The sequence below is a fragment of the Amblyomma mixtum genome, chromosome 10, assembly GCF_055824585.1.
Source record: "Amblyomma mixtum isolate Tamu chromosome 10, ASM5582458v1, whole genome shotgun sequence".
In the NCBI taxonomy this organism is placed as follows: domain Eukaryota; kingdom Metazoa; phylum Arthropoda; class Arachnida; order Ixodida; family Ixodidae; genus Amblyomma; species Amblyomma mixtum.
Window position 1 is genome coordinate 99,229,782 of NC_143021.1, and position 16,238 is coordinate 99,246,019.

General features: G+C 43.3%; 1 protein-coding gene and 1 pseudogene across 1 annotated transcript; one reads left to right on the forward strand and one right to left on the reverse strand.

Moving 5' to 3' along the window:
- Window positions 1-860: 860 nt before the first annotated feature.
- On the reverse strand, window positions 861-4,248 carry LOC149326517 (uncharacterized; annotated as a pseudogene).
- Window positions 4,249-6,529: 2,281 nt separating this feature from the next.
- On the forward strand, window positions 6,530-11,002 carry LOC149326518 (uncharacterized). Its single transcript, XM_089564602.1, has 3 exons — window positions 6,530-6,719; window positions 7,814-7,893; window positions 10,967-11,002. Exons 1-3 carry the CDS (start codon window positions 6,530-6,532, stop codon window positions 11,000-11,002), a joined length of 306 nt encoding a protein of 101 aa, XP_089420728.1.
- The last annotated feature ends 5,236 nt before the right edge of the window (window positions 11,003-16,238 follow it).

The window sequence follows — 16,238 nt, forward strand, 5'->3', positions numbered from 1 at the left end:
ATAACTCTTCACAAGTGAAACTTCTTTCACTGCTTTTATGGGGAAGCACAGATTGTCACGTCATCATCATGGCCCTGCATCACCAAGTTGCTACAACACCAAGTTGTTATTGCATTAGAACACAACCTGGTTCAAACTGATCTGAACCAGTATTTTTATACCGGTAACAGTTGATACCAACCCCATGGGATACCAGTAAATAGTCACACTTGATAAGGGTATATGCTTGATCATGTTGGTTCATATTTGAAAGGTAAAAACGTAGCGCAAAGAGACAAGAACACAGAAAGACAGACAACACACGGTGCTAGAACACATAGCGCCGTGTGTTGTCTGTCTTTCTGTGTTCTTGTCTCTTTGCGCTACGTTTTTACCTAGTCAAACTTGTTGCATGTGAATGCATTTAAGCAACAAAATTATAGAGCTGTACAGTGTGCAGAAAGCAGATGAGGCAAAGCTTGTAATATGACTGAAACAATTCTTACCATAACCAAGCGTTCCTTTTTGAAGGCACCAAGAACAGCCATAGTATCCGTTGCACTGCTTAGTATTCAGCTGTGAAGCGCGAGCTGGCGAGTCAACACAAAAGCACAACACATTCACTGTTGACTGCACAACTTAGCTAGCAAATGACCATGTGAAGCTGCCCATAGTGTGGAATTTCTCGACAAATGTCTTCAAGTAGAGGTGAGTAGGTGGGTGACCTTTGGCAAACCAAATGGCGCCGATGAGGATGTTCTTCCAACGGTAGGGAAGAGGGAGCTCATTAAGCGCTACTTGAATTGGCCAGACTGACCCTTTGCTCGACTTAAATCCTGGCGATCCATCGCTGTTAGCGGTAACAGTCAGGTCACTCCAATTCATGTTCCTTTCACGGCGGACATTTCTGTATAGTTGGCCATCTGTGATATCCTTATAAGCTCCCTGATGAGTTTCAGCTGTCAGTTTCTGGAGGTTTGCGCCAACTATATCCCCAAACTTCTTTAAGAGACACTGTAGCTGACGCTTGAGGTCGACAGTTATGAAAAAGCTTCCTTTTTTCACCAGCTGTACCATAGTCGTCGTGGCTGCACAAGTAGTGCAGTGCTGGAAATCTTGGCCGCAGCTTGATGTCAGGCACTGACACGTTGGGCAGTATGTATGCATTTCCACCATCCTTGATTTGTCTAAATCCCATAACTTCCTGAAGCCATATTTTGTCGATGGGAAGATGCTCTGGCAAAGCAACGCATTCAACAGCTTCAACAAGCTGTCCACTTGTGTCCAAGGAAGGCCAGCAGCAACAACAAATGTTAATACAAGCTGCATCGCCCGCAGGTGGGTAGTATTCTGGTGTGGAAGTCTCGACTCAGAGTTCACTCTTACAAATTCTGACAAGTCTTCGTCGGGGTCCACTAGCACATGGTTGTCAAGTCCATCGGTGTCCTCATCAAGCCTTGGCAATTGAGCATCAGAAAGGCTGTCATCAAGATGCAGGGTTGAAGGCTCATCATCCAAATTGGGATGACTTGTAGAGGCGTTGTCATGCACCTCATCTTCACTTTGCTACAAAAAACATCGGAAAGGCTTCATCAGCAACACAAGAAAAAACATCAGTATTCAAGTGAATGACTGCAACCTGTTAATGTATACCCCGAGTTGGTATCATTCTGCATGAACATCATTCCGATAGCCTCCACATTTTAATATTTTCATCACAGTCTGTACGTATTTTCTTTATAATGACCCATAATAGATTAATATACGTGGACCATCATGTGACATCGACCTACAATCACTAAATAATTTATAATCGAATTTCGTATCTCACCTGTTTCAGCTTCAACAGCCAAGTAATGGCTTCGACGTGAAAGGTCAATATAAGTCACATGAGACACAAATAAAAAGTACAACATAATCACTGCTTCGTAATTTTAATTCACTGCGATGCTAAAGTCAGCTTGCCGCAAGAGCTGGAATGGCAATGGGTTTGGTGCATGGTTCATGGGAGTTGTGGTGTCCTAAAGCGACCCCGGCTACGAGGGATGCCATAGTGGAGGGCTCCAGATAATTTCACTCACCTGGGGTTCTTGAATGTGTACTGACATCGCGCAACACATGAGACTCTAGCATTTAACCTCCACTAAAATGTGATCATAGTGGCTGGGACTGAACACCCGCTTTTTAGGTCAACAGTCGAGAACCATAAACACTGAGCCACCACAGCAGCAGAATCACAATAAACGAAGCAGCAGCGATTATACTGCAGCTGTCTTCATGCCTCATGTGACCTATACTGAACTGACATCGTAGCTATCGCTCTGCATTTGGAACAGAAGCCGAATCAGGTGAGAGATGAAATTTGATAATTAATTATTTGGCAGCTGTAGCCAAATACCTCATGGTCTTCCATGTATAGTAATGTCTAATGCACCGTTACAAACAAGAAAACATAGGCAACCAAAACTTGGTCTCTATACTCCTTTAAATGTTATATGGGAAAGTGTCAAGAAGTAGGACCAAGAGTGAAAGTGCGGCAAGTTGCCTTTCAGTTCAGCATTGCCAGGTTCGTTGAGTATGATTTCACAACAGCCACACAAGGCAGAACACAACAAGAGACGCTAATATTTTTTTAAAATAGAGTTGCTCAACAGCGGTATGAGCCCATGCATAGAACAAGCATTAGCACAACTCAGTGGGCAGGAAACATAGGCAAATAAAATAATACATTTTCTCATAATACCGCATTTGCATGGTTCAAAGGCAGCTAACATTAAACTATCAAAAAGGGCACACAAGAAACCAAATATGCATTTTCGGGCTCACCTGACAAGCACCTAACCACTAAGCCACCACAGCAAGTCTAAGTGCACATATCTATGTGGCTTCGCTTGAATGCAAGAATTGCCTCAGAACACCTCAACACCTACACGAAAATTTAGATTTATTCTGGGGCAAAGGGCAGTAGGGTATTACATCAGAGTGTGCGTGTGTGTGTGTGGGGGGGAGGGGGGGGGGGTTGGGAGGCATACCATTTGAACTGTGTACTGCTGGGAGATTTTTTTTTCTTCGGAAAAAAGGGGTGAGCAAAGTTTTCCTACGCAAAATTTCAGGCTTGCGGAGGGGGATGCCCCCCTTCAACGGGTGAGGTGCGTTTCCAGAGTCAGCGCAGAGGCTCATGGGAAAGTCGTCTGCTACAGCTACTTCAGGTTCCAAATTACTACCCCTGCTTGCTTACTTCACGGCAGTCACTGTTAATTCGCTTCTAACACTAATTTATTTCCGCTGCAACACCGCTGATTGTAATGGATCATCGCAAGACCAACTAGACGTCGACTCTGTTCTGCTTCGTAGCGTGTTTTCGCATGAAGTACAAACAAAATAATGTAAACGGTCGGATGCTTTCTATGCGTATGCAGTGCGATGTGTTGAGACGTGCAGCGCGCACGGCTGCATGTAGGGACAGTCTGCTAGCCCACTGGCAGCTTTTACACGCTTTGAGGCAGCTACATCTATCATTTACTAAACTGTGCAAGCTCAGCCTTCGTTGCCTTCGTGATGCAGCAAAAAAAACGAATATATAACGACCAACGCGTTAAACTAGTTCCATCGCACACACAGCCGACTGCCGTGCATACGCAGAACAGGCAGTCTACGCTGGCAATATTATAACCACGAGAAAACACTCATACATTTCGTAATTGTCATTTTATGCGCTTAGGACGCGTTCATACACAGCACGCGCTGATCTCACGGTAATGCTGTGCAATACGCAATGTCGCAGCACAAATAGATTAGCAAATAAACGATGCACGAATGCAGAACAATAGCTATGCAGAAGGCAGTGCGTGGGAGAAATTTAGAACCGGAAGTAGCTGGCAGACGATTTTTCCATGGTTGCTTGTTTTCACTTCGCAAACGCACCTCACCAATTCACCCCTGCCTCTTAAATCCGCTCCATCCCTCAAATATGCACTCGCCTCGCTTCGGTGCGGGCCCCACGACACGCTGTTAACAGGCTTACTTGCCTCTGTTCATCGATTTTTTTTCTCGTAGAAGCCCAAGGTACTGCCATGGTACGGCCCAAGGAGTAGAGGGAGAAATTTGGGGGTAGCGGGAATCTTTGGAAACGTGCCATGCAGAACGGCTCACCTCTGAAACTTCATTCGACGGTTCCCTTTGCCACTGGCTCCTCACGGTTTGCCGCGGAACTTTCGCTGACGACGTACCGGGCTCAAAATAAGCAAGGTACCGTTTTTTAGGAGGCATGCTGCGATAAAGTGCACGGCCTGCTGGTAAAGAAAGCCTTCGATCCGAGTACTGCAGCTAACAATAACTACAAACGAGGCACGAAGGAGAGCACGCGCGGTCTCGGCCTCCACAGTTATCTAACCACCACGCCGCCGCTTTTCACCACTGAACTCTCAAAACAATACTTTTTTTTCATTAATACAAACATAAATGACCGTTCTTCGCAGTTCTTTTTTCTTCGCAGTAGATATTGTAGATCTGCGAACAAGTGTTTTGTCATGCTGTTTCGATTTCGGTTTCAACAGCCGAACGAAGACTGTACCATCAAAGTGGCTTATAGGTCACGTGCGAGGCATGAAAAAACTGCAATATAATCTCTGCTTCTACATTCATTGTCATTCCGATTCTTGAAGCAGCTGCATTGTAGTGAAGTAAAACGACTAATCAACATATCGCAGTTTTTTCATGTCTCCCGTGACCTGTGAACTATAAGCACAGTGCAGACAACTGACACACACAGGACATGCACAGAACGGGAACGGTTGTCAGTATCAGTAAGCACGATATCGGCACTACGAAGGACCAGCTATAGGCCCCGCTCTTGTCTTGTTAGCTATAAACACACTTTGGTGTCACAACCATCGCTATAGGCTGTGGAAACCGAAATAGCACGGGAAAGAAATTTCATTATAAATTATTTAGCGCTCGTAAGAGAACACCACGCAATAATCCATGTACAGCAATGTCTTGCGCATCATTACAAACAAGAAAGCACGCACGCATAAGTTAGATGCATATACTCCTTTAACCACCACAGCGGCTTTCTTTTAATTGTAATCAGCGATCTTCATGCCTTTTGCTTCCGCGATCTGTACCATTTATTTTGACTTCCTTTACTGAGATCTTTGTTTCCGTTGCTGTTAACTGGTAAGAGTGAAGAAATATCATAGAGAGTAAAAGTTAGGCGACCACAGAAAGATACACCATTTGCGGGCCTTTAATTTACCGTCAATCTTGGACGGAGGGATGGGCGAAGGCTCATTTGACATGTGTACTTCTTGGATATTTTTCGTAGAAAAAATGGGGTTCGGCATGGTCTTCCTACGTAATTTTTCTTTATTGGCTGGGGGGGGGGGGGGGGGAGGTTAGGGAGCGCCAAATTTCTGCTTAAATCCATACCTGATTTTCTGGGTTTGTCATACGTACGGTTTATTACACTTAGCTGTTCGTATAAAATGAACGCAAAGCTTTTTTTTTACCAAATAAGCTCTTCTCAGTGTAACTGGATTATTTCGACATAATTTTGGGTTGGGGCATTTGAGTGCTGTTCCTTTTTACGGGATTTCTATAGCTTCAAATATGACAGCGAGAACTACATGTAATTCATTCTGGTTCATTGCAGCCAATGCTGCTATAGTTACTCGATGGTGTGAGGCTGGCAGTGAATTTTTTGCAGTGCCCTACAGAGCGGCCTCTAAATATGGTCGACGTGTTCATTCTGCGACCGCTGTTCTCAATATTCGCGCTGAACGTGGCGCTTTGGACTGCCTGAGATTAAGATTCCGTTATCAGCTGGATTATTGATCAGGAAATCCTGCTCATCCACCTGGAAACCGTTCGATTTCAACTTGAATCACATGTATATCCAGCTACAAAATGTCATTCACCGAAAATCATGTTCATCTGGAAGAATTTTTTCTGAAAATTTACGCTTCCAGTTCACCCCATCTAGAACCTCTCCCACTGCCAGGGAGAAAATGTCACTTCAGCAAGAAATTCAGCCAAAAAAGTGCTTTCCAAGCTGGAATGGGCGCCCTAGACGAAATTCCGCCCTGTCTCCATTTTCATTGCGAAACGCCAGCCGGCAAAGAAGCAATCGCCGAATAAGCGTCCAATACATTAAATAGCTTATTTGGCGGTTTATTTTTACCCGAAATCGTGAAGCGGACACACGGGGAGTTGGTGGCTGACAGGCACGTGAGAAGAGCTCCTGTCTTTCTAGACACTTCCAGATAATGAAGGGAAATGGTAATGATAATCTCTTAGCGTACCTGTTAACCTAAGATCATAGAAAAATTAGACCGAACATATCGTAATACGCTGTTTTGTGCGCGGATAGAAGTCTTACGGAATTCTGTGCGTATCTTACGAGATTACAGCGCCACCTCTAGAAGTCTAAATAATGAGCTATTCAGCAAGCCTAGGCGGCGTGGGCGCATCAAGGAGGCTCGCGCGTGCTACTCCGTTAACTCCGTTGTTTGTTTTGATTATAGTTTTGGTAACGTAACTGCCCTGACAAATGGAGTATTCCGTCTACGTAAAGTTCTTGGAAGACAATCTGAAGAAAATTGCCAAATCTCGTCATGTGAAAGTGTTCCGCTCGGCCAATGTGCACGATTTTAGCGCCGGAAAAACCTACAGTATATATTGGGAAGGCGACGAGAAAACCAGCGGAGGGTATTACGACGCCAAAATACTGCACATGTCAGGTAAACAGAACTGTCCTGAAGACCCTGGTGCAAGTGTTTTTTTTATCCCTGTACCGTGAACTATTGCTGCAAAACATGTCGGCAAGCATCTGCCGCCTGTCTGCTCACATGGGTTTGCTCGGTGCACACGAATCAAAACAAAGGGCACCGCCTTCATATCCTTTGCCAACACTGTTTTCTCTTGCATGTTGTCCGAATCTGCACCGACTAGCCCAACCACACGTTGTGTACGTTGTTTCTCGAACGTTTTTCGCCCTCTTCCACTTTCTTTTTACCGCTTGTGCGTTCCAAGTGTACTGCATGTTTGATGTTCGATGTACCGAAATCCCGTGCCCATTAATTTGCCGTGGTTTCGGGGAGACGGCAGAATGGTTAGACCTGTTTTATGTTTAATTCTGTGTGTTTACATACACGGTAAAGCTTTGCAGTATTTGCCCATCTGGTTTTGTAGTATAATGAAATACACTGCACAGTAATGTTACGACGCCAAAATACTGCACATGTCAGGTAAGCAGAACTGTCCTGAAGACCCTGATGCAAGTTTTTTTTTATCCCTGTGCCGTGAACTATTGCTGCAAAACATGTCGGCAAGCATCTGCCGCCTGTCTGCTCACATGGGTTTGCTCGGTGCACACGAATCAAAACAAAGGGCGCCGCCTTCATATCCTTTGTCAACGCTGTTTTCTCTTGCATGCAGAATGGTTGGACCTGTTTTATGTTTAATTCTGTGTGTTTACATACACGGTAAAGCTTTGCAGTATTTGTGCATCTGGTTTTGTAGTATTATGAAATACACTGCACATCAATGTCAGCTATTTATATGCTGCATTCCATGCACTCATGTTGTCTTCTCATCTTTTCCGTGCTTTTAAAAATGTTAGCTCATCAGCACCACCAGGCTGAACATTAATTATGTGGATGCTTGAGAAAAACACTGCAGCATGCGAGTGTAATTATGTGGACACTGGACACTAGGGAAAACACAAGCATACGAGTGTGAGCACTGAGATGTAGCAGCATGAGTGTTGTGTGGCCTAGTCTTTACTACGAGAAACGAATGTTCATTGAAATTTATTTCAACAAATTTATTTCAGAGTCCAAAGAACAACTGGACACATTCATCATAGATAAGGCGCAGCGTGCAAAGCTGAAGCGGCAGGGGCCACCAGAAAATGTGCGTGTTGGAAACTGCATGTTCCGTTCAGGAATTGTCATGTTGGTAGCATGTATACATGTGTTTCATGCGATGTCATGGGTGCCACAATATAGAGTCTAAGGGAGAGCTTCTGCAATGCAGATTGGGGCAGGTAATGAAAAATGGATTAAAAAAATTTCCAGGTTTCTGGCATGCATCTAATCTCAAACATGGCGGCAGCTATGACTTCGGTGCAACCCAGGTATATGCAATTTTCATTGATGCCACTGCTGGGCCTTTGCTCTCTTCTGTCATTCTGAATATGTTTACTCTTTTTTATGGAAATGTTGGCTAGTGTTAAATTATTGAAACATGTGCAAGTCTTAGAGCAAGCAGCATGTTGCCATGCGGGCGCGTGTATAATCACAGCCGTGGTAAACAGAGCGTGCAGTTGTATGAAAACCTTATATGAGTGATGTAGTGCATTTTTCTGGTATTTGTTTTGTTCATGCATCTATACTTGGAAATGCATATGCAAAGAATTGTATGATATAGCTGTTTGGACAATTTAAGTTGCTGTTATAAACAGCGACCAAGTAAGAAGTGGCTTTAGCTCAGAGTCGTGAAGGACTTGACATTGACTATGCCAGCTTCACAGTCACATCGAAGCACTGCTGAATCTTTTCAAGGGAACCTCTGGACAGGAACTTGTTGCCATTTGTAGACCTGCAGATTCTTAGGCTTAATGCAGTCATATATACAGTCATATGCACTCTTTCTGGCATTGCTATTAGTCCTAACATGTATCAGGAGCATGAACTGTCAAGCGCAAAAGTTTGCAGGATCCGCGAAACTGCATTGCTGTGCCATCTGCCATCACCGAGCGTGGTGTTGAGGTTCACGTGAGTCTGGATACTATGCTCTGTTATGGCATATCACGCAGCAATGTAGTTTTGCTTCGCCCCGCCACGCATCGCAGATCCTGCAAACTTTTGTGGCCAACAGTACCGTGTTATGGATGAGGAAACGCCTAATGTACTTGTGGCAAGTAGGTGAGTCTCCTTGCAGTGGTCAAACAAATGCGAGTGTGCTGATTATATACGAAGTGCATGATGACTTGTGCATGATGCACATTTGCTGCATTTATATTGGTTATGCCTATGCTTCAATTCTAGCCAAAAAGAAAGGTGAAAGAGTTGAGGATGGCTGCCAAAAGGAGTGCCAATGAGGACATTGTGGCACTCACAGAAAGCAATGCGCTCAAAGAGCAGCTGGAAGCCCTCAAGAAAGAAAATTCCAAGCTGCGGCAGCTAAACATGAAGCTGCAGGAGCAGCTTCTGAAATGCCTCTCAGCTCCAGGTTAGTCCTGTACGGCAGTATGCCTACTTCTTTATCTAGATGCCACTTGCTACAGCCTGTAAGTTATTACTTTTTTTCTCGTAAGCTCCAGTGTCTCAAAAATACACAAGTGCATTATAAAAGGGCCTTCATTTTGGGAAAGCAATTGTCAAAAATTTTACATGTTTATTACATTCCTCGTTGGTTGTAGAAATGCAGTTTTACACTAACTCCGTGTCTTTAATGATCCTAACGTCTTCATCACAGTGGAAATGTGAACTTTAGCTACATATGTTCATGTTCTTAGTGGAGCTTAGATAAATTACCTAAAGAGGCCAAAAACAAAAAGATGAGAAAGTATGATGAAACAAGAAAAAATGAACTTGCTAAACGGGAAGTCTAAAACCGCAAACGTTTATGTGAACAGCTGCTGAAGTGAGCAATGTGGCTAGCATTGCACTCGTTGAGAATGCCGCTGAAGACATCCCTCCAAGGGCGGTAACACCAGTACCACAGCAGTGCCACCCCACCCTGTCACTGGAAGGGTCCACGCTGCCTTCATCTGAAGTGCACAATGCGTGCTTATCAGCTGAGCAAGGTATGGAAAGTCATCTGCAGCACTCCGGGATCATGCCTACTATCTGTTCCCCGCCGTGGTGGCTCAGTGGTTATGGCGCTCGGCTGCTGGCCCGAAAGATGCAGTTTGACCTGGCCGCGGCGACCGAATTTCAATGGAGGTGAAACGCGTGTACTGTGCGATGTCAGTGCACGTTAAAGAGCCCCAGGTGGTTGAAATTTCCAGAGCCCTTCACTACAGTGTCCCTCATAGTCTGAGTTGCCTTGGGCCACTAGTAAACCCCAGTAAACCAATAAACCATGTCCACTATCTATGACACTATCAGTGACATTGTTGCGGAGTCCTTAACCTACCACTGTGCGCATTTTTTTCAGTTCGCAGCAAGTTTATAGCCCGTTTTTCAAGCTGCAAAGATAACCTATTGACGGAAAGCACAGGGAAGGGTACAGAAATGAGGAGCTCGTTACAACATAAATAGGAAGGCAGCCAACAGTTATTGAAACCAAACAAAGCATACGAGAATGTTGTTTTTAAATCATTATTCATGATGTTAATGGGAAATTCATCGGTACAGGCAGCACCCATGTTGAGAAGGCTTAAATTTAACCTAAGGACAGCGCAGTGTGTGTAACGTTAAGAGACAAAAAGAGAGTAGTGCGAGTCAGGGGAACAAACACAACTGTGATGTTCTGGTTTACATCTTGAAGAAATGAGCAGTACTTATGGTGTGGAAGGCAGGTGATGAATGGTCCATTACTACTTATGAAATAGATTCCTAAAAGAAAGGTAAACATTGCAGACGAGATTAGGAAATCTGTGGACTATAGGATGGCTGTAGCTGGCCCAATAGTAAACTGGGGGTCAGTGGGTAGTGCTTTTAACCTGGTGTGGGCATACGCATGATGATGAGGTTCACCGGCAGAAATAACTGCTTTTTGCTCTTCTTTGTTGCACATTAAACGCAGGCACTAAGTGGTAGCTAGCTGTCTTGCCATAAATATTTGTAAAATTGATTCCATATTTCATGTCTGCATAACAAAAGAATAATCTAATTATTTATTTGATATGCTTCTAGGCTGAGGGTATTGATTTCAGCATAAATTCTATGAAATGTTGCTCCTACTGCACTAGTCTGAATTGTGTTTTAATCTCTAGTAGGTAAATATTAAGCTTGTGTTTTGCCGTCAATGTGTGCAGACATGCCGGCTTTACAAAGAGAGGAGACATCTGTGATGTCATCTTCAGGATTACACCTTCCAGCAGTGCCTGCTGGACCGCCTGCAGCAGAACTACGACCAGTCCAGGGTGTTTGCACTCTGACAGACAGTGGAAAGGTGAAAGCACCTAAATTTTCTGTCTTATGAAATGTGAAATGCGGGGTAGCATGCACATATATTCATTGACCAGTGTAGAATGTTTAGCAACTTGATCCTTGTCTATACCGGCTATAGCAGCACCAATAAATGTGGCACCAGCATTCACTTGCATCTGTAAATTTTTATTCAAAAAAACAGATTATAAAAAAGAAAGGAAAACAAGAAACAGGGAAAAAAGTCACCATGCAAATCGAGCAACATTTTTCCTGCTGCGAAAATTCACTGGACGCTCATGAAACGAATTTCATGTCTACATGTAATTGCTTAACCAGTGCTTTTAAAATTCAGTAAGCTATATGCATTTTATGTTGGTGGTTTAATGACAGGTATATGGGGTGTTTTGGTCAGGCTTGAACAGTCGGATGGTTATTTCTTGCAGCTCATGCAGTTACTTTACAGGTCCAGTTTGGTCCAAAAAGGTAGCCCATATAGTATTAATGATCACTAAAAGTTTTCCATTTGAAGTTGAAGCATGCTTAGTGCTACTTTTAAAAAGAGCACTGGCAGCTAAGACATCAACTAGATGTTAGGTGTCAGTGCAGGCTAAGCAGTAGAAGAGCTTGTGGTGTAGCCATGTGCCCCAGAATGACAGTAAAAGGGTAGGCATGAGGGTGAAGCATAAAAGGCCAGCTCAGTGTTAGAAGGGTAACTTGTCTTTGAGGGTGGTCTTTCGCATAGCTTAGTCATCGTGACATGTCTGGAGAAGGGCATCCGGTGCGCTATAGAAATTTTGTGACCATTCCACTCTTACAAGGGGCACCATATCGTATGAAGCACAAATGGCACGGATTTTTTTGTGTGCTCTTCTTATTTTTTTAGCATTTGTTACTGTGCGCACATAATAATTGGCTAAGTACAGCAAGGTAGAGCCATTTTTCTGAAATTACTTGCAGTTAGCATTCCGAACATGAATTGAGATTAGCGTTAGCCAGTTACGAGCACTGCATGCAGTTACCTTTGAAATTCCACTGCTGTTAAGAAGTACCACTAAATGGCCATCGCACTGTTATTGTCCACGTTTATGTTCTGCAGTTATTTTAAAGTTTTAAATGATTTCGACCTTGGTTCTGTGGCAAGTGCTAACACTGAGTTTTAAGTCAGAATGCACTCGGTAAACAATGATAATTTGTAAATTATGTACGTCCCTTTCAGTTCGGCATGCCGTTTGTTTTCTTTTTCCTACAGGTACACCTGGCCAATGGCCACGAAATATCGAAACAGGCGTACGATGCTCTCATGGCACTACCAAAAGATTCACTGTTTGTCAAAAGAGCAGCAACCACATTGTGGCCAACAGAAGTGCTGGCTCAGCACAGCTTCACAGGAACGCTCTCCAAAGGATTCCTGCTAGAGGGTGGGGACAAGGCCCCGCAGATAGGATAGGATAAACTCTATTTGCTCTGTTTTGCAAGTTATTACGGTCGACAGAGGTCGGCGCCCCTATTACAGGGCACCGCTGAGTACGGCTGCTCGCTGGGCATGGATGACCAGTTCTCTCTGGATAACCGGGTTGCCGCTGGAGAGCAAACTATCCCACTGTTTCGCACTCGGATTTTGTATTCTATGGAAAGCCTCGTTTATTTTGCATTCCCACGTGAAGCCACTGACGCCGCTGAAGGTGGAGACAATAAGTGGTAATTATTGTATTCTACTGGGGTTAGCACATGTGCATTATGTCATTTTGCATTAACATATGAAAGGAGGCTATCTTGACCTTGGCAATAGCTCATGAGAGTAGTAATTATCAAACACGGTTTGACTCATATTAGAATGGATCAGTTCATTGCATAGCTTCTGGTTGTGCACGAGAATTCATGTGCAGTCAACTACTTGACAGGCACAATGAGAAGCTTTTGGTAGAGATAAGAACTTCCTACAGTGCTGAGCTGCAAGATGAGTGTGTGACATGAGCACTCCACATCTGTGGCAACAACCAAATAACCTAACTTGGTTTGTGATGCTAAAATAGGCTGTTGTCAGATGACAATGTTGAGCTAGAAAGTTGGGTTCTTAAAAGCTGCGCGTTTTTAAAACCTTTAAATGTGAACTGAAGAGGAATCTGAACTCGTCTTTTTGCAAGGCCTTGGTTGTCTTGGGCAAGGCCTAGAAGACAACCACATGACGTTACTCGTTAAGCGCAGCGCCAAATTTATCGGGGTAGTGTGATGGTTCGTAGCGAATTTTACTGATATGCCATATACGCCTGTGCCACCGCCACATCCGTATAGATACGACGCCCTAGATATCAAAGGAAATTACTTGGTCCGGGCAGCATGCTGTCGGCTACCTTCAATACAATCTGATACACAAGCTATCACGAGTACTACGCGGAAACGTAAGACGTGGTAGCTGTGGGTTCATTGAGAGATGGTATTAGGCAACTATAGATATGATCCAAAAATATATAGTCGTCAGCATTGCGGCCGAGTACATTCTATTGGATCAACCTGAGGAAGGAAATGCAGAAACAGTTGAAAACTGTGTCGCTTTCTGATGCATTGCAGGTGCAGACGAATCCATCCTGGCGCCCAACCGAAATGCAGGATTACTGTCCAATAGGGGAGGTCGCACTGCCGTCTGACTTGAAAAAAATGTCACGTAGGTGCTATATGCAGCTAGACACGAGCACGAGACTGAAGCGGAATAACATTATCCTGAATTGCCAGAAGAAGCAGCCAGGATGGAATGAAATCGATGATATACAGGAGTTAATATTCATTCGGCCAAATATTTCGCGCTGTTACACAAAGTAGTGCTTAACGGCTATATCATTATAAACTACTGCGTGACAGAACCAAGGCTGAGTCGAAAAGTTGTTTTAAAATAAAAGTGTTTATACATGCAGAAAACTCATTTATCATCCACCAGAAATCCAGATTCGTCGAAGGCACTCCATTTGCTTCAGGTGCAGCATGAAAATGAAATGAAAATGAAATTTATTTCAGCAGAATCGGGGTACATATACTTGGGGATTTTTGTTTTTATATCTGCTGAGGTTCACGAGGCAAAAGGCGTCCATATGGCGCCTGACGGGGCCTCGTGACCTTCACGCAGGCTGTGCGGCGAACAGTGCCAGTATTTGGTGAAGGAGACCTTGTACACTAGAGAAGTCACATGCGCAGTCTTTTTCAATTCAAAACAAAAAGAAATAAACATAAGTAATAAAAGCAAAAACAGAGCATCGACAAGAAAAAGCCAACAAGACAATCAAAACAAAAGAAAGAAATGCACATAAGTAATGAAAGCAAGAACAGAGTATCGACAAGAAAAAGCTGACAGCACAAAACAGTTTCACACATTCTTTGGTGACGTCTCGGGTAACATCAGTTTGAAAACGTTATCAGGGTATAACTCGCCAACAACAACGATTGAAGGTCAGTCCTGGTTCTGAGTTAACATTCGATATGCGCCAGTTCATATTGGTTGCCTTTTTTGTTTTTTATTTCAGGTTTTTCTTTTGAGGTCACGATAAAATGAAAATATTATCGCGACATTTGATGACAATCTGCAACCTTTAGCAGTAGTGCTTCTTTCACTCGTTTTTTAAAAGAATAGCGTGTTTTAGAATCATTTGCGATCGAATGCAGTTCTGGAAACGTGTTCAGTAATAACGGTAGCTGATAATCTATTGACTCCTCACCGTAGGTTGTTCTAGCGCGTTGTTTCACGTATTTTTCCTCTCTTAACATATGACCACAGTCTGGTCTTCTATATCTCGTAACGAAATTTTGTCCGTGTGATTTTATTTTTAAATACAGGTAGTTTGCCAGACTCTGTTGGAACACATAAGTAATGCGTAAGACTTTATATTTTAAAAACAAAGGGAATGCATGTTCATATCGCGATTTATTTGCTATATATCTAATACACTTCTTTTGCAGGCCGTACAGTTTTTCTAAGTTACCCTTACCAGTGCTGCCCCAAACTAGTATGCAGTAGTATAGGCGGGAGAAAATCATTGCGTAATAGAGTTTCTGTTTAAACCAAGCTGGCAAAATAAACCTTAACCTGTTGAGGAGGCCAAGCGTTTTTGAAACGTTTATCCGCAGTTTTGATACGTGATGTGTCCAGCTTAGATGTTCATGGAAATACACGCCTAGGAACTTATGTACATCCACTCTATTAATTTGATGGCCCTGAAATGTTAACTTTATATTATTGTCAATTAACTTATTCCTTGCTCGGAATATTATATAATTGGTTTTTTCTACATTAAGCGCTAGTTTGTTTGAGGATAACCATGTCGACAGAATACAAAGCCACTCATTTGCCGTATCCATTACTTCCACAAGATCGGGACCACTGAAAATACATTTGTGTCATCTGCGTACAAGATAATGTTAGGTGTCTGCGGTATCATTACAATATCGTTTATATAGAGAAGGAACAGTAATGGTCCTAAAATCGAACCTTGTGGCACACCATATTTTATAACTTGCAAACTTGATTTAACGTTACCAAACCCAACGTACTGGAGTCGATTCTGCAAATAACTCTTGATTAAACGTAGCGAAGTTCCACGAACACCGTATCTTTCCAGTTTATAGAAAAGAATGTCATGCTTTATGGAGTCAAAGGCCTTCTTGAAATCTAAGAATATGCCTACTGTGTAAAGTTTATTTTCAATGTTCGAAATGATTTTTTCTTTTATGTTTAACAAAGCAGACTCTACTGATTTACTTTTCTGGAACCCGTACTGCTGCGGTTTGATGACGCCCTTGCTGTGTAAAAAGCTACCCAATTTACTGTTGATTACGTGCTCCGCTACCTTTGAAAACATCGGAAGTACGGAAATAGGACGGTAGTTCCCGAAAACGTTCTTGTCGCCTCCCTTGTATACCGCGCAGACGCGGGCAATTTTCATTTTTTCAGGAAACAAACCTTCACGCAAGATACAGTTACAGATGTGTGAAAGAGGTAAGCTCAGCAGGCTAGCCACCGCTTTCACTGGACGAGCTGCTATTTCATCGTACCCGATAGCACAGTTGTCCTTGAGACCTTTCAGCACGGATTCAACTTCGTACGGCGTAGTTGCAGATAAAAATATTGTATCTGCCAACCGATCATCAAAATACAATTCAGAGTGGGCGCTA